The 24,754-nt window shown below is 38.8% G+C and overlaps 1 protein-coding gene across 1 annotated transcript in view; it reads right to left on the reverse strand.

The window, feature by feature from the left end:
* Window positions 1–24,754, reverse strand: part of MICAL3 (microtubule associated monooxygenase, calponin and LIM domain containing 3) — a 146,586-nt gene that overhangs the window by 54,896 nt on the left and 66,936 nt on the right. The window contains exons 20-25 of the mRNA XM_090145484.1: window positions 23,127–23,231; window positions 20,472–20,579; window positions 17,911–18,018; window positions 17,067–17,253; window positions 14,080–14,159; window positions 12,876–12,963 (exon numbers count right to left, since the gene is read on the reverse strand). Coding sequence (XP_090001610.1) covers window positions 12,876–12,963; window positions 14,080–14,159; window positions 17,067–17,253; window positions 17,911–18,018; window positions 20,472–20,579; window positions 23,127–23,231 — 676 coding nt within the window. The remainder of the gene's footprint in view (window positions 1–12,875; window positions 12,964–14,079; window positions 14,160–17,066; window positions 17,254–17,910; window positions 18,019–20,471; window positions 20,580–23,126; window positions 23,232–24,754) is intronic.

Consider the following 24,754-nt stretch of genomic DNA (forward strand, 5'->3'; position numbering starts at 1 on the left):
AATTGTTTGAGAACATGGCTATGTCAGATAAAACAACTGCTATGGATACAACCGCATATCACATACAACAAAACACAGAGATGGAAGATGGGAACTCTTCTGCGGCAGTTTGAAGAAATGCAGCAAACACTGAGTCAGAAATGCTGAATGTTCTCAAATTCCATTGCCATTAATTTGTAAGAAATACCTTGGAGGATGAGGTTTCTGAAGTTTGCTTGCAGTCCAACAAACACTATCAGTGAGGTATACAGAAGAACACAAATGAGCTCTAAGAGCATTTTTGGCATCTCATTTTCCGTGGGTTTTTAATGTCAGATTGAGTTTCAGTTTTTTCTCAGAAGTTTCACCCTCGCCCTCTTCTATTCCATTAACTGCCTCTTTGTACTTCAGCTCCACTTCTCATCTCAGGGCCTCAGAATGTGTTACAAGTCTTAGCATATTAAAACAAACCTATTTTGGAAGCAGATAAGTACCGTATAGGCATCGCACAAGTCCAGACACAGTGATTAAATACCTGCAAGTCAGTCTCACAATAGATTAGTGGCAGTGCCAGAAACAGGATCCAGAATGCCCAACTCCAACTCTTTCCTCTCAGCTTCACTTGAAGTCAAGACAAAAGACTTTGAAATAAGAAAGGGACTAAAACATGCCAGACATCAAGCATCGTGATTATCTGGTTTATGTGAGCAGGTTAAGCAAAGGCACCTCAGCACAGTGTGCTCTAAAGCAGAATGCTTAGTACTGAGGCATGCTGTTGGATGCTGCACATATGGAAACAGTAGATCAATTAAGACATCCTATTTAATTAAGTACAACTGATTTCTTTTGAGAGACGTAGCCAGAAATCCTTTCTTTAATCCTGTACAAAATTAGTATCTAACCACTGTTAAGAATTTTGGTACTGCACAGTATGAGATATACTAAACGTGCCACTGGTAGCTCTAAGCTTATCTGCAGGAGTATGTGAAATGTAATTGTTGAGAGTTTGGAAGAAGTTTCAGGTTTTTACCCAAAAGATACACCCACCCTTTAGAATTTAATTTCTAAGAAAAGTGTGTAGAAAACCAGTGGTAAGAGCCCATCAGGACTGGGGAATTCCTGTCACTGCTTGCTCACATAGCCTCACTTTGCATACTGCAGAACTGCATGTTGCCTTGTAGCAACCCCTGAAAATTGATAAGGACATCCTCAGAGGCAGAAAGGGTGATAAAACACCTAATTAAACAGAAACAAAAACATATTTGTTTGAACATAAATACATAACAGTCATCAACTGTCAATGCTTTTTTGATAAAATGCCTCATCTTTCTCTCTCAGCCTCTAATGGTTTTCCCAAGTCCTCAGGGAGCCTCAAATACTCAGTTATACTGGGAAGACACCAAATCTTGAATTTTCTTATGTCTGCATTTCCAGCTTGATCCGTAATCCACAAGTAAGTTATCCAATGATTGTGCACAGGATTGAAAACGAGCTCAAACCTGCAGACAACACTGAAATTTGTCTGTAATGCACGTACAACAACCTTAATAATAAATAACAAGTATCTAAACATTCTAAAAAAATGTGCCTTGGACTTCTACTACTGTTTCAAATCTCAATCCCCAAACTGTCACTAAGACAATTCTTCCTAGCAAGCTGAGGAACTAAATCCAGAAATAGGAAGATAACATGCACAGAAAAAAAGTTGTTTGATTTAATGCAGAAGTACCCAACAGAGAGTTATTACAGAACCAGCACCTCAAAACCACTACCATGTACAGGAAAAACTGTTAGATAAAATATTCAATGAATTCTGAAACAGATACTCTAGAAACAAAACGTGAGGACATAAGGCCTCCTCCACGCATTCCACAACCTCCAGCTACAATTAATTTCTCCATATCTCAGATACTGTCGGAAAATATGGGACCCAATCTTTTCATAATTATAAAAGTGAACTGGACCAACTACAGAATGAAATCTATCTTATTGAAGCTTTGGGATTTTCCACCTGCTCCCACAGAGTGTGATTAAAGTAGGTTTTGAGAGCTGTCAACACAGATGCTGACAAAACGTTGCTTCCTACAACAGTGGCAAAGCAGGAGCAAAACAGCTGCGTATTTGATCAATTTTTCCTTTCTTCATTTCTAGTAGAAGCCAGTAGACAGGAGTATAATCAATCAGTTTTATTTCCAGGTCATCTTCACTTTACACTTGTGTCTTGAAAGCAAGTCAAAAATTCATCTGCAACTTCAATACCATCAAGTTATGCCTGAAAAATACGTGCTGTTTTTCATATGCAGATGCATGAAGCTGTGTTATAATGCAATGAAAGTTTAAAGCTCAGGAAATAGTTCAGTACAGAAAAGCCATCCTCACTACAGCAGGGGTATAGAACAATCCAGGAATGTATTTCTGGACTTCTGGAAAGAGTCCAGTGTTGCAGACAGTGGGTGGAGAAAAGGAACAGGGGAAAGGAGGTTATTAGGTCACCCAATCCGAGACCCAGTGAACACCTCTAAGCTTCACTCTTCTTAACGCGTATCTTCTGGCACAGAATCTTATCATCTGCACAATTTAATTTTTTACTTCTGCTCAAACAAGTAACAGAGTTGTTTGCTTATTATTTAGTTAATTATCGGTGAGTCCATTATCCAGGAATATTGGCAAATCAGTGACACATTACCTATCGTTTGCCCTTTTGTTAGGAACATCTCGGATGTCTGAGCTCTCTCCAAATGTTTTGATCAGCTCTATCATTTGTTGCCTGGCCTTGTTTCTATTTCCTGGAAGAAGCTGAGTGTGGGAAGGCTGAAGAGCCCTAAAGGATAATCTGGCTAAAGATAACATCACTTTGCAGGCGTAACTTTTGTCCTGGAAGCTATTAAAGGCACCTTACCTCAAAGGGCCACCTGGGATGAGGCACACCCAGGAAATGGCCAGGAGAAAAAGGAGAGAAAGGCCACACTCTATGCTAAAACCACCTTGACTTTGGCTCTGACTTTTCCCCCTTTCTAATGTGAAACACATTCTTTGTACCGTAAAATTCTTTAGATATTAATGTCTAAGAGTTGATCATCCAAAAGCCAAACAGCAACCACTTCTATGTTAAGAAAGACAGCTACTTTCTCTACTACACAAGACTTCAGAGAGCTTATTCATCGTGGCATCCATCTCTCACCATTCATTCCTAGCAGCCCTCTGGAATCCCTCATCTCAGCAGGAGGCATCAGACACGGTAGTTCCCAATTTGCACATAACACAACAGTGAACCAAGGACACTTTCATCTAACAGCACTTCAGGAATCTATCAATATAAATCATGTCTAGTTTGTTTGTTTGTTTTTTTTAAATCTGCTCTTCCAATCCCAGCTTGGATCCCAGAAAATGTTTTCATTATTAAAGAAAAAATAACAAGGAGCTAGAAATTTTATCATATATAATGAAAACATTTGGAATACCAACTGTTTTCAGTTTCCCATTCAAACTGTGATCAGTTTCAAAAGATAGCTTCCAAATGGATATCTTCTTTCATCTACTGAGCTAACCACTCTCTCTTCTGTTGCAATTTATTGCAGATTTTCATAATTACCGGATCTCAGGATATATTTAGATAATAACCATGTTCTCATTTACATTTTTTTTTCCTCCAAGAAGATGAAGTGCTGCAAATGGAACAGACTCAAATCTGAAGCCTGTGGTTATAAGAAAATATACTGGGGAATACTTGTCCTAAGTAAAAGTTCTATACTCTCCAGAAAACATCAGCGTCTGTTCTCTCATTTCTTAGTGTCTGCAGTTATCCCACTCTTGCTTAATTTGCAAAGCAACAGAATGTTCCAAGCAATTCAGAGCTTCATACCTTACTGCAAGTCCTTTTGAACCTAAAAAAATTCTATTGTATAGGTATATCTAGGTGAATTCAACACCTAGGATGGATTCCAAAAGGCATATATCTGATTAAAGATAGCTTACATATAAATTCTGGTGTTTTAAATCATCGAGTTACCTAAGTCTGAAAGCATCTGAAACATCTCTTGGGTAGAAAAAGTCCTATTTTTGAACACTACTACCCCCAGGGCAATTAGATAAACTTCTGTAATAGCATATATGAAATTTTCCAAAGAAAGAAAACACAGACTTCTGGGAAGACAGCAACACGAGAAATGTCAGACTAAACATACATTTTTGAGAGGAGATGTAAGAAACTAAACAAAGCACCCAAGTGCCGTTTCATCCTTAAAGAGCATCTGCCCTGTTTTCTTTGGAAAGCCTAAGCTAAGCTCTACATCCCCGTGATCAGCTCAGCAACTGCTACTCCACCTTCTTCCATAAATACACTTCACAGAAGCAGGAGAATTGGTTCACTGTTGACTCAGTGGTTTCCATTCCGTCTCTTCAAATATTTTCCATTTGGTTTTTGCTGTTGTTTTGGGTTGTTTGCTTGTTTTTTGTTTGTTTGGGTTTTTAATTTTCTTTTCCTCCCCTTGTTTTCCTTTTGTATTTGAAGATGATACAACATGAAGTGCATATCTTAGTATTTCATGCTGCCGCCCATAAGCAGATGGTTAAATCATTACTGAATGGCTTTAATCAGTGCAGAGATGAGCACATATTGACTCATACTATTTTCAAAGTATCTCATGTGTTCTCACCATTGTTACAGAAAATTAGAGGAAAAGATCTACATTACTTTTTACCTTGTGAGATGAAGAAACTAAGTCAAACATATGAATACTTGTACACAACCTGCTTTCTACACTACCCTAGTGGTGCGTGCTGCAAAGGAACAGGTCTATGCCAATGTTTCTCTTGACAAAACTGCTACCAAAATGATGACGCAAGCTGTTTTTGCATTGGGGAATCCAAAAAGTGGAAAATACCTTAATATTCCTTAAAGCTTAACTCTTGCAATGAAGTTCCCAAACTCCTGTAAAGGCTAACTAGTTCACCTATTATGGAACTAACCTGTTTCTCAAGGGAATGAAACATTCACATTTCCTAAAGACTTCTGTGCATATGTTAATGGGTCAGTACCTCAAATGTATTAAAGCCATTTACACACCCAGTTATAATACATTGTCTTAAAACTTATCCTTAATACAGAACCAATTATATAGTGAAGTTGAATCCTTTGTTTTCAACTTTATAAATAAATAGAAGTAATTTAGTATCCACATAAGATTTTCCGTGGATTATTTATTGGGCGATTGAAAGTGAGGACGGTAATTACAAAGAAGTACATATGCCCGCTCATTTGCCTTATCTGTAAGACAAGAGATCATTTTAAATCTATTTAACAACTGCTACAAGTCCTAAATAATGCTAAAGACTCTCAAAAATGATGGATGTAAGTTAGGGACTGTGTAAATCAGGATCCTAGAACAGCATACTCTGAAAAATTGATGTTTTCTCTTTACAGGACTACAGGCAAAGAAGCATTTACACTCAGCAAGAGCATGGCTCAGCCCAAACCTACTTTTCTTCCTCATTTTCAAGCCATTTCATTTGCACAACAAAGGCTAAAAATAATCATATTTGACATAGTGTGTTACTGGGGGCTTTATTTACAGATTTTCCTCTAGAGTAAATAATTCTCAGGTAAATCTTGGGTTGAAATGGGAGGGAGGAGGAAGAGTAGTGGTGAAGAGAAAAATGCCTGAAAGAGTTTAAATTTTGTTTCACAAACAAAACTAGGGTGTCTTTAACACAAAGTGACTTTTCTTTCCTCCAAAGAAGAAAACCTTAGGTGTAGCAGAATTGGTGTTTGATGTTGTAGTTCTACAATCTACTATTTAAACATAACTATGCAGGCCAAATCAACCCATATGTTTCACAATTAGATGCTCAAAGGATAACTGACTTTCCATGCTCTCAGTTGCTAGTGGTGCAGTAGAGAGCATGAGAAAGCATGTGGGATAAGACAGAATTATTCTCTAATGCAGACTCATCCGGTTTACCTTTGAGAACTGGAAAGCTCAGAACTATCATACAGCTCCACATGTTGGCCATGGGGATAACATAACAAAAACAGTCTATCAGTGGTTTTGAGGAATGAAGGTCATTTCCTCGTGCCACTGTCCTGAGAGGAGAGAACCGCCCAGAGGGAACATAAGACATTGGATTTGGCTACAAGGCTCCACGTTTCCTCATTTTATGCCTTCCCATCGCTTCTAATGTCCCAGAAACACAGCTACTGCTGCTGTGCAAGCAAGAGGAAAGAAATCCTGCCAAAAAGCTTACCTGTCACACCAGATGCAAAGGCTATGCCTCCCTGTTTCTCAGTGTTGGCTTACACTCGCTCACACTCTTCCTCTCCCTCCTCTCCCCTCACAGATGTATTTCACTGCCCCATTTACAGAGAACTTTGGCCTGCAACAAGGTACACCGAACAAGCTCCCAAATCAACAAAAATCCATGAAGCCACAACACTGACAGCATTTCTACAGCAGAACAGTAGAACATTTAGTATAGGGTTCCTTAACAGCTTTTCTACAGAAATATGTAATGCTGTCTGGGCAGTGTATGCCCTGCATGTTGAGCAAACCACAACATGGCAGCAAAAGAAAAAAAAAACAAATTAACATTTAACTTAGCCTGTGTCTGCCAGAGCTTAACTGCCCTTGTAAGTCTCTGTAGTACTCTGCAGTTACATGTGCCATGGAGCTCCCCAAAACGTCTCTGGAAGACTATTCAAGCTTGCTAGATTTATTCATTTCACTCTCCCCCAGTCACTTATCCCCCACAGCATTCCTAACCTGGAGCTAGTGGAAGGAGGAAAGGGGTGACAAAGAAAAACTCAGAAACCTGAAGGTTGTTTGGAATTTATTCCCTTGAACATTTCACACAATTGAACAAATAATGTTTTGATTTCACAGCAACAAGAAAACCAAGTATTACATAATTTAAGGAGACACACACCCAAAACAAAAACAGATTAAAAACAACTGCATAAATAAAAATCTTCAACGAAGCTATACAACGGAGACATGAAGCCTTTCTGAGCACTAATTGTCTCACTTGAATACCAACTGTCACCAAGCCTACTTTATACAAACTCCCTCCATTTCTCTGAGGGAAACTTAATCTCTTCAGAATGGTTATTTCTTAGATTCTACTTTTCAAAACAAAACGAACAAAGAAAAACCCAAAAAACCAACCCACAGATGTTATAATTCTGTAATTAAAAAAAAATCCAACACCTTTACACAGCTTTCTTTTTCTAAGACACATAAACATTTAATGAAACTCTTAAAAGTGCCCAGAAAAATTCATATCACCCTTCAGAAATTACACATACAAGCAATAAACAAATATTTCAGTGGAACAAGTCTACAGGTCTGAAAGCTAGAGAGAAAGGTGGAAGAGGGAGGTCTTTTACTCCCAAGAAAAAGTGTTCTTAGCAGGATCCAACCATAAGCACAAACCAACCACATCGCTATTTTGTAAACCCTTTCTCAGTCCCCAGATCATTTTCTTGGGTTTTTCAGTGCAGCTCTATTAGGTCAGCTGCTTCTCAACCCCTTAGAACAAATAAAGCAGCAATTCACGTCTTTGCTTTTCCAATTTTTCTGGGCTACAAATTCTCTTTTCATTTACACCAAAGCCACCCAAATCCTGATAAGAACACCGACAAGGAACATGATGGACTGGGAACAGTCAAGCACATCCCCCAAGAGAGTTTCCTGGCTTGCTATTGAGCAGTGATTCACTGGGCACTGAACCTTGGTCCTAATCATGCAACCCACACACTCTCCTCAGCTTCCAAAAATACAGGGGTCTGATTCTTAAGTTTACATTTTAAATATTCCAGCTCAGAAAAGTAAATCTGGCATTAGATCTCTCTGGAGCCGGTATGAGGCCCTGTGAAAGGGTTCGTTACCATGTGCCCTGTCCTGCAGAACACGACTCCATTGTGCCTCCAAACAGAAAACTTCAAGGCACGGTAGAAGAGGAATTATCTTTCCTCTCAGTTTGGTGGTGCATGTTGAAACATGCATTTTTGTTTTTGTTTTTGTTTTTTTTTACTTAATTATTTTGTGGAGCAGAAGAGGAGGGGAAGGTGTATGGATGTGTTTGTAAATGCAGCTTAGTGGTTTAAAATGAAGACGCCGCAAACGGAGCAGTATATGCCACAGAATTAGCTTACTGCATCATCTGTAATGTAGTGTTTATGACGCAGCAAATTAAAACAAGTATGAAAAACAAATCTGAATAATAACAAAAAGGAGTGGCCAAGTGGAAGCCTTGGTGAAGGTATGTTTATATGCACAAGTAAACCGTTCTGCGTTGAGATGAAATATTTTCAGAAGGCACGTTCAAGTGTATGTAGAACTGTAAAGGGACAACATCAATGAACAAGAAGCCACTTGATATACAAAATGCATACAAAAATGATTTCTACTTCCTTAGGCATAGAAATATGTGCAAATAATACTGTATGCATCCGTAAAGATTTGTATAAACTCTCTGGACAGTCATGATCCTTTTGAAAATGGGGCTCAGATAATTTACTTGAAAGGGCATAGTGTTCAGAAGAAGCAGCCACCCTTTTCTAGATCACCGGTCACCAAAAAGAGCCATCTCTCATCTAACATCCACTTTTGCTTATTAAATGCAACATATTACACGTTTAAGAGTCTACCATAAATGGTTTGCTCATAACATTGCTCCCTGAAAATGTTTAAGGCACATCCATTGGAGGATTTTTAACCTTTCATATTGCACCCGTCTCATATATAGGATATACTTTTGCGACTGTAAAGCAGGAGAGCTTACGCCTCTACTTTGTATTGAAATTTTCAGGTTTGCATACTACGGCTTACGGTGAGTTTCTTTGCAAGTCAAGTAACTACTGCAAAGATCTCACGACTTGCATTTTATTGCTGAGCATTTTGAAGTATGAGTTTCCCTAGCAGGTCTTTCCTTTATGAAATTCCTACTGCTGATAGGGTCAGAAATGTATTGCTGCGAGAACACAAGCCTGGAACAAGAAACACAACAAAACATCACCACCTAAAGCTGCCCCAAAGAGCATTATCATAAAGGGAGTATATGAGTAAAGACTGTTCCAAGTCCATCTGTCAAGAAAGAGCTGAAAGTTTGAAAATGTGTTCTTACAGACCTTTAGAACAAACAGAAAAAAAAAAAAAAAAGCATTTACATTAAAAGCACATTCAAATCATATAAAGTACTGTAAATAATATTCAAAAAAATCCAAGACACGGTGGTTACAGATTATGAAAGGGAGAGACAGTCGAGGAGCAAAGTGTTTTTTTTCCCTTGGCAACAGCAGCAATTTTGGCACACAGGCGAAAGATAGAAAGAGGCAGACAGAGTACAGAGAAGAATTACAGAATCTAAGACAAGCATGCCACAGTTGAGCAGAACCCAAAGCATAGTACCAGCTTTCCCCAACTTCCCTTCCCAGGAGAGAATGGCATCAATCACTCAAAAGCTTGTTGCCACTTCCCTATCCAAAGGGGCTGATCAATACTGCAGGAGCCAGTTAGAACTTAACTCCCTGAAAACATCCCTTGTGACACTACATAAGATGTCACGTGGGCTCTCTGGCAAACCAGGCAAACCTTCATAAAAATGATGTTTCTAGAAGACTGCTAAAAAACTCAACTTGCTTCTCACAAGTTGTACCCTGTAACTACAGTTACTGCAATACAAGGGACAGACAGTCAGTGAGGGACTGACATCTAGCAAAGTTAATGCATGCCTGTCAGGTTAGTACTGCATCACAAGAAAGTGCTTGTTGTGACCAACTGTACCTAAGCTGACCAAAGCCGCTGAACATCATTTTAAGTTTGAACAGATTTTAATTATTAATCTGGCTACAAAAAGAAGAGGACAGATTTGGTGGTAGAGTAAAGGAGGTACTGAATGTAGGGAGAAAACCTGGAAAATTTACATTTGTTTGGGATTCTGTGGCAACTAAAAAGCAGGCCTGCCACAACTTGTCCTAATGGTCTCTGAACAAGCTAATTAAGGACAGAATTTAACTCAGAGGGTATAAAACTTAAAACCAGGGGACTTTTGTCTTGTGCACTGCTTTGATGTTTCTGCTGTACATTTTCCTTTTGCATTCTAAGCTATCTTTAGAACTCCATCAAAAATTAAACCTACACATTTCACTCTTTTTTCACTTAATCGTCTCAGAGGCAAATTACACTCCTCATCAACATGTGCCTCACTAGTAAGATTGGCTCAGATCTCAAGTTATGAAATCACTACTGCCCAACCTCAGCTGCTGGTACTTGCCTTAAAGGAGGCCAAACAGTTTTCAGATATACAACCAGTTCATGGTAAGTCTACTGAATGGGCAATGTGGAGCGTGGGAAACTATCTCCAGTTCAGAGAGCTTTTTGCTTACGGTATTCTTCTATAGTACAGTGAAAGCAGAATGCCTATAGTTTCTCACTTAGAGAAGTTAATAAATTACAAGAAAGCATATACGCACATAGTTCAAAGCCAGTAGTTAAATAAAGATGTAATCTTAGAGACTCCCTTTGATTATTCAGAAATAGTATCTTATTCTTCCACTGTATCATGAAGCTTTGCAATTCAAAAGCTGAGGTTTTGTGGGGTTTCTTGTGTTTGTTTTTTTTTCAAGCCATACAGAACTGTAAACACATTGCAAGTTTCCTGATCTACTGTGCAAGAACTGGAGCTAAAGAGAGGTACCTACAGCACATAACCATTAAACTGACTAAAGGAGAACTGGCCTGCCTTAATGACACCGCAGCTTGCTTTTAAAATACACGGCATTTAGCCTCCTCTCCTGCTTCTTAACCCTTGTTAATCCAGTAGTTTTAAAATATACTTACAACTTGCTTCATAAAGAAAATGAGATCTCAGCTATAAATAATATTTTCTAGTAGAAAGGGAGAGACAACAGAAGCAGAAGGTAACTCTTCAACCATTAAAGGTGTTTCAGTCATGCACACACAACAACATATTACATTGCCTTAAAGATGAACTAGCTTCATCCAGCTGAATATGCCCTAATGATGTACTTTGCACACAGTACAAGAGCCAAAGCTTTAAAGCTGCAAAATATTTAAAAACAATGCTACAGTTAGGCACAGCAAACTGGAGACCTAGATTTCAAGTCTTGCTGTTTGATAAAATGGTGTCTGTTCTACTTTTCTTCTCTAGAAATATTACAGCTCTTGTAACTGTGCCATCGCAGGTGCCAACTATGTCACCACTACATAAGGAGAGATGGAAATACCTGGCCTAACATTTGTCCTACTTACTGATCACATGGATACTGTCTGCTGAAGGCTCATCTAGAAATGCAAATAATTAAATTTGATCTGTTGGAAAGACTAAATCAAGGAAAGGAGATCGACAGCAACTGTACTGAAAAACTAATTGATATACACAGCTAAACTCTCTTCCACTTCTCATCACCAATAGCTTGAACCCATAAGCCACTCTTCCTATGATACAGTCTGTGAATTAACAGCTCCAGGAAGTATCTTTTTCACACATCTTAAAGAATATGCTCTACGTTAAAAAAATCATAAAACCAAAAACTCTTCACCTTTAGAGTAAGCAATTTTAAACCTAACCTACAGTACAAAAAAATGCTGTCATTATCCCATATTAGTGGCATTTTGGACCTGTCATTTTTCATTACATTTTTTCTCTCCTCCATTCTGCCATACGGAAATTCCACACCATTAACAGACAAAACAGCGAGTGTAACTACACTTAAAGAGTCAACCACACACAGTAAGAATGACTTTCTGTGTTCAGTTACCACCTTAGAAATGCTTGTAAGAATATTATGTCAAATATAAGGATGATTTTTATCTGCCTGTATGTTTTTAATGTTTCTTCTCAATTAGCACTGTGAAGACATTCTTTTCTAAATTTTTCCTCTAAGTATGTTCTCCCTCTAAAAGCACCTAATTTCCTGTTTCCAGAGCGTTCTAGAACCAATACTAGAACCAAATCTCTTTCTGACATCACTAAGTGAGCATATAGGGGCTGGGCAAACGAGCATTTGTAGCAGAGTCACTTCTCCCATGTTAGAAGGAATTAGAGTTTTAACTTAATAGGCAAAAATACTTCACAGTGAGACACACACATTCACTACCTGATTCCCAAAGCCATGGCCAGGAGCAGCACAGAATCTGGCAGTAAGGGAAAAGCACCATGACCTGTCAGCACCACGAAATTCAAGAAGCTTAAGGAATCCCATCCCATTAGCTGTCACAGACACCCAGAATTCCAAAGGAGACACAATCCAGAGATAATGGGATCTTTGCATTCAAGTACCAGATTAGTGAACAAAAATTTGGGAGAATGAGAAACTACTCCCAAATTTCAGGCAAACACAGAAATCCAATTTGAGAATTCCAGTGTATCAGAACTTGCAACTTGAGTCAACAGTGAGGTACATACATTACAGACAAAGCCTCTTTATCTGAGTCCACTCAGAGGAGACCCTTAACTGAGGATCTGTGTTTTCCTCGAACTATTTCAGACAGTGTCCTTTAAAGAAATGAGAATATCTAGGCCCCAAAGCCACAATGCAAAATAACATATTGAGAACTTCACATAACACACAAATTTCACACGGCACCCCAATTCACAGAGTTATACAGCTTATAAAGTTGGGTCACGTTATTCTTAATGGTCAGCAGACTGGCCACAGAACTCCCCTAAGATCTGCACGAGAACTTCTGACTGGACATAGAGAAAGGGAACCCCAAAAGCCATCAGCTGACACATGAAAAAGGAGTCCAAAGGGTTCTGGGCTACCTGGTGCCCAATCCAGGAAACTGTGCTTTGCAGTCGCTGGCTTGCCACCCTAACTCTGTCAAAGAAGCCGAGAGAGTACTGCACCACCCTGCTAAAGAAGGAAGCGGAGCTACCTGGGGCCCTCTCTGCTGAGGAGGAGATGGAATTTGCCCGTCCACTTCCATCACTTGCCATGGTGTCCTGCAGAGGTCCTTTGGTGTCCTGGAAGAGTGAGGAAATGAATTAAATCCATACTAAAATTGCAAGCACCTAGAAAATACTCTTTTCATATGAGATTGTATGTACTGAACACAATGAACTGGGGAGACATCCCTTTGGCAATTAAGATACCCCTTATTTATTCTATAAAGGCAAGGTCTGTATCAAACATGTTCCTTCTCAACAGGCTTAAAACCCCGAAAAACAAGCTGGATATCCAAGAAAGTCAAAGCAGTAGGATCCCTAAAATCTGCTCATCTGGGATACATAATGTTTCACTTTTGGTCTTTCTTTTTGGCTGAAAGAATGGCACAAATTTTGAGATGGATCCCTAGCCCTCCCAAAAAGGTGCAAGCTCTAGCTTGTACTAACAAAACTTGACAAGCAAGCAGAAAGATCACCACCACCACCACAAAGGAAAATATCATCTAAGGGGGAAGGTCAGTTTGTAGCATTCAATCTTAACAGAACTTGAATGCAAAGAAACTACCACAGAGCTTGCTCACATCGAGAATGCAAAAATTCTACAGTGAGTTGAGGAGATAAATTAAGTCTAATACGCCCTGGATTATAAAGACAAAAGCAGAGACACCTTTCTGTATTACACAGTAGGTCTTGGGCCTATGTTTAAAACACAAATGCTTCCATTACAATGATATAGGGAAAAGGATACCCTTTCTTTCCATACAAGTTCACACTAACAGACAGCAAACATTTAGAAAAGACAGTACATCATCTTTATAGCCTATGCAACTGAGTTACAATTTCAAGTTTCAGAAGAAATGCAAATAATTTGTTTAATCTTAAGGAAAAGCAAAACCAGCAACATAAGTTATTTAGTCTCTTCATGGACTAAATAAGCATTTCAGTACAACAAGAATACAAATCAAAATACTGTTCTGAGTGGATCAGTACATCATTTTATAATAAGAACCATGAAAAGAGAAGTGATAATTGCAAGCTTCTAATGAAAATTTATAGAACTCTAGGATACTATGACATAACAACACCATTAGATGCATTCTGAATTTTTCTACCTTCACAAAAAGAAAAGCATATTTACAGTGTTAAGAATCAACACCTATTAACTTGACATGCTAGATGAAAAGGATGAGTTACCTTTCCTGACACTGCTGGCCTCTTCCTTTGAGCATAACCGGAGAGTCGGTAACAGTAGTGGGGCTTACAGTAGAATTTACCTGCAGACAGAACATTAATGATGGTCGACAACAAGAACACAGCACCTTAACACAATATAAATGTCCATCTCACTGCAACTTATTTTCTGTTGTCCTTCCTTCCTCTAGTTTAATCAGTATGCACCGAGACAGCAATATCTGAAGTTTTAACTCCAGCCCTCCTCTCTCCCCTGCCTAGCTAGCTTCCCTTTCATTGGGTGCCTGACAGCCATTGAGCATAATATCCTATCAAACACCAAAGCAAAGCTGTGAGGCTTGTGTGGTATCACATGCTAACAATGCGGCAGTGTGTGAGGAACAAAGAAATCATCACATGAAAAGCTGGCAGAAGCACTTTTGGAAAAAGCAAGAATGAATACAACCAGCAGAGGAAAGAGGGAGAGGAGGGCATTAACTCCCAGAGAACCATCTCCAAAAAGAGACTGTAGTTACTTGCAGAAAGGGCTATCGAGCAAAGAGTCATTTTCACAAGTAAGACCTGTTGTGACACTAATGTTTTAGTAACACTCCAGAAGCCTAGATGGGTTTTCACCAGTATCTGAACACTATCCTTACAGACAAAGCAGCACTAGTGATACCCCAGTGCAAATAATAATAACAGAAGCAAATTGATGGCGCGGTTATCTTCCCAGGTACCTTTGCTACCATATCCTGCTAAGTGTATGCAGCCCACAGCATACCTTCTGATATCCTGTTCCTACAACCTTCCTAACGCATTTCAAATCCATACTCTGACCTTTGCTGCTTTCCACAGTTTCTCTGAGCTGGTACTAGCACATTGTGTTATGATAAAAAGACTATCTTTTGAGAACTGCTTGCTTAAACAAACATTTGTTAATGTGGAGTCTTTCAAATTGCTTCAGGGGGAAACATCCAACAAGAAAAAACAACAGCAACGCCCTTACATACTCAGGCTTTGAACCAAACACTGACTGTAGAACACTACAGGACGCTCAGTCAGAAGGGCTAGATGAATAGCAACTGCATGCATACATTTTATCTTTTCTTTCAAAACAAATCCAGAATGAAACACGAGCTATGTTTTCACAGTGATTAGTGACAATAACATACATTTTTCTATGTGGTCACATTTGGTATATATACATATGAAATTGTTAACCGTGTAACAGTGTCTTCAGAATCAATGCTGCAGATGTGCTGAGACTCCAGGCTTTGTGTTTGTTTCATTGTGAGCTGTCTGGCCATAACTGTGTACATAAGGTGGCTGGCAGAGAGAATCACTAAGTCTGGTGGCAAAAACTGTTTCAGCACATACAACAGACAGAAAAGCTCAGCTTGCTACTGCACATTTAATCAGGTACCCCATTACTTCTGAATGCACAAAATAACAGCAGTGCTCAACAACTGCCTTGTCCCAGCTTTGATAATTGACCAAGCTGTTGATTTTACACATAGATTTCAAAATTATCACTGGCCCCTTTAAACTTACAAGTCAAGTCCGCTGTCATTCTGGACAAGTAATAATGGGTTTTCTATTCCTTACTGGGTGGCTGGTTTGATGATTCCAAGATTCCTCAATTCTTTGTGATCCAAGCCCATTACTAAAGGTCGCTATATAATTCATCTTCAATAGAAATATTATGTTGGTTCTTTCTGCCCCATAAGCCTAGCTGATGTATCCATGGCCACTGTCAGTATTTTCAAAAATATTCAACCCAGTTACACAGGTATCTATCAATTTTAGAACTTTTCAGTCTGCAGAGAGCATTCTGGAGTTTCATCCTGTAGCATACAGCTTACAATTTTTACTTCATCTTTCACTCAATCAGTGTGGAAAAATATCATTTGTAGAAATAAAAATAACAGGAAAAAGTGCTATGTCATCATTTCTGGTGTAGAAGCCTCTCCATCTAATATCTCCCTAGTATTACATCATCTTATACATATTTTATTGTGAGATCAGAGCAAAGATAAATGACAGTTTTGAAAGAAGGCAAATGTTATACTTCTTGATATACATGAAGCTTTATCTAAGACACCTTACTTCTTCAGAAGATGTGAATTTTCTGCTAACAAGCAACAAATATAACACTGCTACTCTTTGAAGGATGTTACTCTTCAGAAGTGACGTGCAATTTGAAATTATAATTTTCAACATGCTCATCTTCTGGGTGCTAAAGTAAGTTTCAACTGCTGCCACACTGTCTGGTTTGTCAGATCTGTTATGTGATCTGTTAATAATCCTTTAAATGTGGACTCTGTTAACCGAGTCATCAATAAATTCATTTATTTGGTAATCATATTTCTTGCTCCTCAGTCTATCAGACACAGAAAGAAAAAATTATTACCCAACTTTCAGTAACTAATTCTTTCTGCATATATTTAGCATTGACCTAGCCCTACTCAACTTCTATGTCCTATTTTTCCCCACTAAAATATAACTTAGTCCATAATTATCAATTATCACAGCCCTTGATTATAAAATTCTTCTTTTGTTATATCTAAAATGTAGAGTTCTACTGCTGTGTTCTCTTAAAAAGTAAAAGCTGATTATGTCTGCCTCCAACACGCTATGTTCTCTTAAATAAAACCAAACTAGATTTAAAACTAAACTCATTTAAAACTAAAATGAGTTTCCTCATTTAAATGTCATCGAAGGAATAGTAAAGGATCTAGCCTTAAAAGACAGCTGCCAAACCATTTTAAAGCCCTCAACTACTATCTGTTTCTTTCCATTCCAGCAGCTATTCTTACATTAACTCCTCACAGCTCTCAGCATTACCTGGCCACAGGAAACCCACAGAGCTGTAACAGTTTGAGAGGATATCTCTGGAACTGAAGTTACTCCGTCTCTTAACTCACCAAATAATTTGAAAGCAAACAGCGAGCTGTGAAATCGCTTGACAAACTTCCAGAGAATTCTTACAAAAAGGCAATTTCTCTTACCATCTTCAATATCATAGGCGTAAGATGACAACCGCAGAGTGGTGGCACAGTATTCACACTTGAAGCAACTGCGGTGGAAGAATTTGCCTTCAGCACTCAGCCTTTCCATCACATAGACTCGCTTGCGGCAGAAGTAACAGACATCACTGCCTCCCAGGTTCTGGGGAAACTCCTTTTTGAGCGAGCCCTAGACAGATATAGGCGTGATTAAATTTGTGTGTGTCCATTCTCACCAAGACCGCATGGTCATGCTTTCTCTTCATCTTTGCAGATATGGGAGCATCTGGATGCCGCTGTTCTTTGACACACGGATGCTGCAGCACTGTGACACAGTTTTAGCCAGGAAACCAAAAACTAACCTTGAAGTCCAGTGAAGGTCCTAGGATGTCATGCCTATGTATGTGAGGAGTAAATTAGGCTCTGGATGGAAAAGTGGACACAAGTACTTTTAACAATGACCTTGAAATAAATAAATGAGGGAGGCATATGATAGAAAGGCAAAACCATTAAGAGATCCTTCAAACTGCAATTCTTAGACCAAAACTAGTACCTCCTCTAGTAAACAACAATGTTGAAGTAGCTGCAGTGGAACAAACACATCTTCACAAATATGACCACCAGTTTGTCAACTGGTTGTAGCTAATCCTTGAGTGCTGAGATTAGATTCAGCAATTTTACAAGGAAAATGAGGACAAGAGAGAGGGTGGATGGAGAAAGGGAAGTTAAGTCTTTTACAAAGCTACTATGGATCCACCAGCTGTACTAACAACTGGACACTCACAATACTTCGGATCTACAGTACATCTAATCACAAACACACATCATCTTCTGCACATCATCTTACCAGTTCCTTCTTGTCTAGAAGGGTTTTGGGTTGCTCTTTCCTTTGAAGCTGATTGGCTATCTGCTCAGCCAATGAGCTCACTCCGCCTGTGTACATCTTTATATACTTCTACCAGATGGATGGAGTAAAACAAAAGGGAAGTGAGAAAAGAAAAAGAAATAAAATTATAAAAATGACTAAAATGATAATAGGTTAGGTGGTGAAAAGGTGCAGAGAGGTGAAACCATGCCAAGACAGTGGACAATATGGAGTGACAAGTAGCAACAGCAACACTAGTGTCATCAGTAATCACTGGAACAGTCCAATATCAACTGCAACTATGAAAAAGAAGGTTTGCATTTTGCATTCTCTAAGTGCTCTAGAAATACTATGATGATGAAGAAAGCCAAGTTCTTTCTTGCTTATGGGGTACTTTGCACCTGGAAACCTGAACAGATTCACCTCTCAAAGATGAAACTAAATGTAGACAAAGATTTGAGGTTCCAGGTAAAATTGGCATCAGAACCAAAGACATTTTGGAAGACACGTCATAGAGTCTAATGTAACATGCTGATTGCACCAGTTTATTTATATGATTAGAACCTGAAAAGAATACATTTAAAGTGCATTCACAGAGCAGGAAGAAATCCTTAACTCAGGAACTCACACTCATTCAAAACTATCGTTTTTCCAAAGCTAAAAATACATAGAAGTTTATATGGAAAACGATGGCAAGAATCTCATCCAACACTTTAAAGCCATACCTGCAAACATCTGGAACATGTATTCAATCAACACTGAATATGGCTTTATGACCCGGCTTTTCTCCATCATGGGTATTGACTGATGCAATAATTGTGGATAGCTAAAAACCCTCCAGTATTCTGAGAAACCTAGGCATGTTGGCAGTTACACTAGATGGTCTAAAATGAGTGTTTGCAAGCCATGTTCAGTCACTGCAGGAGCAGAGGAAGTGATTTTCAACGGAAATAATTTCAGCCATCATCAATAATTACATGGTTAAGAGAATTATGTGCTTACATCCGTGTTAGCTTAATCACACTGCAAACACCACGAATTTGACTCAGCAGAGCAGCAAAGAGCACACCAAGCAATTTTCCTTTTCCAAACTACAAAGTATTATGAATATTTCTAGCTGGAATCTCCCCAGGAAATGAAGGAGCAGAAAGACACTGCCTTCTGGCAAGTGCAAAATCACTAGGATAGCAGTATCTTGAAGGAAAAGATTGAACTCTTCTCCCAAAATTCCCATTACCATACTAGAACTAGTTATTTCCCATAACTAACAACGCAGTATATGTTTCACAAGAGTGGTTATTATCCTTTTAGAAATGTAAGATTTCTAAAGATTTTTAAATGTAATTTAAGACCTTCACACACTCAGACATGAGAAAAGCAGGAAGCATCACAAAAATCTGAAATCCATCACAGAATGGTATTTCAGGGGGAAAAGGGTCTGAAAACGGCAAGCTTGGGAATCAGAGACTGTAGTTGCTATCACTGAAGTCCTAATTCCTCAAGAGCTACGTCACTACAATAAAGGAGGTTTATTTCTGCCCACAAAGAATTTATACTCACTCCTCTTACAGGCTCGTCTGCTAAATCCAGCCCAAAATGTTGAGCGTTTGCAGTACTTATGTATGCAAGTTAATAACACAATTTGTCTTTCAGAATTTTCAAGCTTTTCCAGGGGAAGAGGGTGCTTTCAACAGACATTTTCTTTCAGCTGAAACTGCATTTCAACTAAACAGGTTCTGATTTGAAACCTTCATCCAACCTTAACTGCAGGTGCTTCAGGATCTTTAAATTCCCATCAGCACATATAAAGTTCTGTGCCCAAAAACTGATTATGCTAATCTTAACTCACAACATCTGAGACTATTTGGTGCAGGAAATGTAATTGCTCAGATTTTGATTTTAGGTTCTGTGGTTCTGATTTCTCTATCTATACATGGCAACTGGTCAAATACTGGATTTTAAATGGAGTACTTTAACTTTCCTTGGGTAAATGTCTTCAACATTTTCAACAGTGAGCAAAGAACCACTTCAGCTTAGGTCAAATCAAATTCCTTTTGTTTTCCAGCACGACAACTGCAACTAGATGAAATTCCTAGTGATTTTTCAGAAAGCCAAAGTATTCTGTATTTCATACTATAGATGAAGCATATACACACAAGCCCATTCTGTAGTTTGGCCCAGAATCTCAACAAAAGCAGCAAGCAAAACAAGAAAGCTTTATTCCAAAGCTAGACTATTAGTGCTCAAAAAAAAAAAAAAAAAAAAAAAAACCAACAAACAATTTGAGAGCGAGATGAACCAGAAGCTTTTACATTTGCACCAAAAGTTACATATATTTAGTTTCAAACTGCTTTATGTTTGACAACAAGCTATGCCACAGGCTGCCTGATTTCTCAGTTGTGCATGAATATGCACAGACATTGCATTTTGCAGGTGAAGTGTTGCAAGCCTAGCCATCTCTTGTGGTTTGTCCTTGGCCAATGGGCCCAGGGTGGGTAAGTGACACAGCCGAGTGCACCTAGCAATGCTCAGGCCAATGCTACCTGTCGAAGAGAGTCAGATGAAGGTGAAGAAGGGCGATTAGAAGAACGGAGGCTAAGGGAGAGCTCCCACTGGTCAACAAAGAATCGGCGAGACGGTTCAGTCTCAGGCTAAAAAATAAAATAAGAATCACAACAATCATACATAGATATGAAGGTGAAAATAAAAACAAAAATTCAGGCACTTCTGCCCACCACAAAAAAAAAAATATATATATATATATATTCTTAATGACATTTGTAGGACAACTTGGAAAAAAATGTCCAGTGCATCTTCAATTTCTCCCTAGTGAGACAGAGTATGTTGTTCTTAATTTGTCCTTTATTACGTTTTAAGTCACTGAGGGCCATTTGGAAGCAGTTACCTACTTCCACAGATGTCTAGCCTCCTGTAACCCAACCAACTAAGCCACTGGCACAGATCCCAGATCAATTTCCTCTGTTCCTCCTGTATCTCCTGTTGTTCCGTATTACTGGCTCAAGACACTAGGATTCTATTTCAGGCCACATGAGACCACTTCTACATTTTAACTATAAATGCAAAAAAAAAAAAAAAAAAAAAGATCCTGCTCTCCTTCGAGGTGGGAGAAATTCACTTGTAACCGTTGCCAACAAGCAGCACCAGATTTCCAGTATAAAATTTAATGTAGTAGATTTGAAACACCCCAGTAAAAATGATTAAACAGTATAATGCAATCTGCCATTTCTGCTTATCAAGTGGCAAAGAACAAATCTCTAACTGAAAATATGCATCCTTCTGAAATGGGCCCTTCACAGGAGGACAGAAGATATGGGCTCCCAACATACTCTTCTCACTCCCTTTATGACTAACTAATGCCCACCTTCTGATACACTTAATGTAAGTAGGAAAAAAAAAAAGGTAGTCAGATATATCAGACAGTACTGGTAGGAACCGTGCATTCCTTAAAATTACTATCTGGAAGAAAAAAATATGTAAATTTCAAACATTTGACTTTCTTTTAAAAGAAAATTATGTTTTATGCTACAAAAAAGACAAAAATAGATGTCATGAAGCTACTTGACACACAAAAATAGTAATTTCTAGCCACTTAGAAAAATCTAGCTTGCTGATTAAACCTATTGAGCACAATAAAAAATAGGTGGGTTTTCAGAAATATAACAGTATATTAAAACACTGTACATTAAAAATCTGTGATTCTGTGATTTTCTGTAATTAAGATCATCAATATTTAATCGAATTGCTTTTCTGAAAATTTCTTACTTTCCCTGAGCTTTCTGTTAGTACTCTACTTTTTCTCAATTTCTTTCCCTAAATCCCACACTATAATCTGTCATTGTCTGCAGTGTTCCAACATCTGTTTCTGTCTTAATCTCTGCCTTACTCTCTTTATCCTTTCCTCTACTTTGTGTTCTCCATCTTCACTATATTTTCTCTTCTCCTTCATTCTACACTGTAAAGAATTAAGATTTTTTTCTCTGCAATGCAATACTGTTAATCTTCTCCACCCTCAAAAAGAGCCTGAAAGTGCTGGATAGCAAGAAGAAGGTAGGAAGTAGATGTTTGGGTCCAGATGTTAACTTCTGTACCATTATTTCTACACAGTAATGAAACACATACAAGCATGCTATCCTCAGATCATGCCTGAGATCTTCAGTTGTGTCACCCATTAACAAATAAATGCTGGTATGTTTAAAGCAGTCTCCTTACCCACACTTACATGGTTTCTTCTATGTCTGCAACATCCTATCTCAAATCCAGCCAAAGGTTCACTCTTCCTTCCTGGAGAACAGCTTCACTGATTTTAATCAGCAAATCAGCAAAGACTGCATCCCCAAAGAACAGCAGTTAAAAGTGACTTATTTGTTACACATTTCCCTTTGAGGTGGCTTGGAAAAGTTATGTCCACCAGCAAAAGTTATAGGACTGTTTATACTCCTGCTCAAGAAGACAGTTTAATTTTGCACAGTTAAATCAAACCCATAAATTCTGCAAAAAAAAAATCACTTAATAGTGTTTTCTAAAAGTACTCTCCAGTTTGCCAAAGGCTGCTGAAGATAACCAAAAACAGAAATGGGGCAAGGAATGAGAAACAAAAGAAGGCACGGTTCAAATCGGCACACTCCCATATGCCAGAGAAGACAAACAGGAGAAAAAATTAAGCACAAAAACAAACCAAAAGTGTACATCTGAATCAAAGAAAATCGGCACAAGCTGCCAACTCTGTTGTTGGAAATAATAATACAGGAAGTATGGGCACAAAAGTCGTACTTCAGAGCCAGGAGTTATGCTTGGAAAATGCATGTGTTCTTGCTTCCAGCAGCAAGTAAAACTGGGGAGCAACTGACTGGTAAACAAGCACTGTGAGATGATTTGATCTGGAGTCCAGCTCATTTTCAGCATGTGCTCTGAAGCTTGGAGGCTGCTTTTTACCCTATTGATTACACTGTCTTGTATAACAGAAGCATTCATCAAGGAGACTATTAAAAGCTGTCAAGTCTGATAAAAAAAAATACTACACAAAATAAACTTGCTCTTTCCTTTTTATCCAAAGGACTGTGAGCAGCAACGGTCCCTGTATTTCGGTGAGCTCTTCTACCTGTGTGAACCCCAGATGCCAGCAGTCCCCACACTGACCCACTGGTACAGCAGCTCACAGACAGCGGGGCTGTAGTCACCTGATGCCTCGCTGCAGGCCTGGGCTCCAGGAGGGCAGCCAGCTGACATGCCCTTTGTTCAACATTCTCAGGCACTTGGTCATCAGAAAATAAACGAGGAGATCTCTGTGAGATAAGGAGGGAGGGAGGAATTAAATAAACCAGAGGGAAAAAAAATAAAAATAAAAATAAGTCCCAAAAGGAAAGCCAGACAAAAAGTATGAAATTCACATGCAGAGCAGTGAAAGAAGCTCCCCTCTGAAGACTGTTTTCATTTCTATTGTGTACTGGATTACTATTCTAATGAAGTGCTAAATGTTGACCTTCCAGGCCAGGAGAAAAAAAACAGCTGAATTAGACATTATTCACAGCTCTCCCACTGCTGCAACAAGCACAGAGCCCTCTCTGGCATTACCATCCAAAGAACTCCCACCACTCTACATCAAGATGTGGCTTTATCACGCACAAAGGAACTGATTCACCAACTCATTCCATTACAGTTCTTTTTTTGTCAAGGATTTCCTTTACACATCTAAATCCGCATATATTTGTGTTTCTCAGATCTTCTGCTCAGAAACACACATTTTTAGGGTAATGGTTATGGATAGTTTCCTTAAAGATGCTGGCAGTATATAAAAAGAGATTGCTGTACTTACCAACGAGAGGATGGTTAACGAGACTGGCTGGTTGATGCAAAGCATAGCAAAATCAAACTACCACAGAAGTTTCAACGCTGCTTCTGCACTTGTCTGAATTGCCACGTCAACACACCCCAAGCACAACATTTCTCACCTCTGCTATTCTGGTCCTTCGTATCAGTCTTGCTAACATGGAAAAAAGACCTGGCTTGCTGTGCAGAGCAGGAGTATCACTTGCAACACCATGTAGCCTTCAGCTAATATGTTTGTAGCACTCAAAAGTAAATGGAGCAGGAATTACAAGCGAGCATGAAGAAATCTCAGGCTTGATCTGTCAAGAAAGCCAGAGTGCTGCTACATGTTGTTAACTGTTCTTCAAAGCAGAACAGAAAACTGTGTTCACACCCAATCAGTGAGAAACACTTTTCCCATTCAAATGCATTAATAATACTATTTTCAGCTGCTTTCAGTTCCACCTACTCCTCTCTACTAGATCATTTTCACTAAAACTAGGGCCTATTATAAAGCTGTGGGTTCTGTGTCACTGCAGACACACGCTCATTCATTTTCCACTGCCTGTCAGAAAACATTCGGCCCACAAGTGCCTTTTGTGTAGAACACATTTTTGAAGTTGTAACAGTTTTATAGCTGGCTATCATTTATGACTTCATTCATTAAAAGCCTTTACTGGAACGTCAATTAATTTACCAATATGAATTCAAATCAGCTCGTTCTTTTGAATGCCTCTCTCTCCTTTTCCCATGCTTCTGCATAATACTGAACCACTTAGACAGCCCGTTGAATATTCCATTAATAAGAAGGCTTCAAAGTCTCCATACCACATAATGCCTCATCTTTGGCCTGTAGGAGGCAGGATGGAATGCCAGTTGTTTAACCATCCAGAAAGCAAGCAGCGAACACAATGCAACTGTGTTCGCATGAATTAGCACAAAACATAACTCTTCTTGTTCTGCTACAGCCATAGCATACTCCAATAAAGAGGTGTAAGAG

The sequence above is a fragment of the Phasianus colchicus genome, chromosome 1, assembly GCF_987193195.1.
Source record: "Phasianus colchicus chromosome 1, bPhaCol1.hap1.1, whole genome shotgun sequence".
NCBI classification, from domain to species: domain Eukaryota; kingdom Metazoa; phylum Chordata; class Aves; order Galliformes; family Phasianidae; genus Phasianus; species Phasianus colchicus.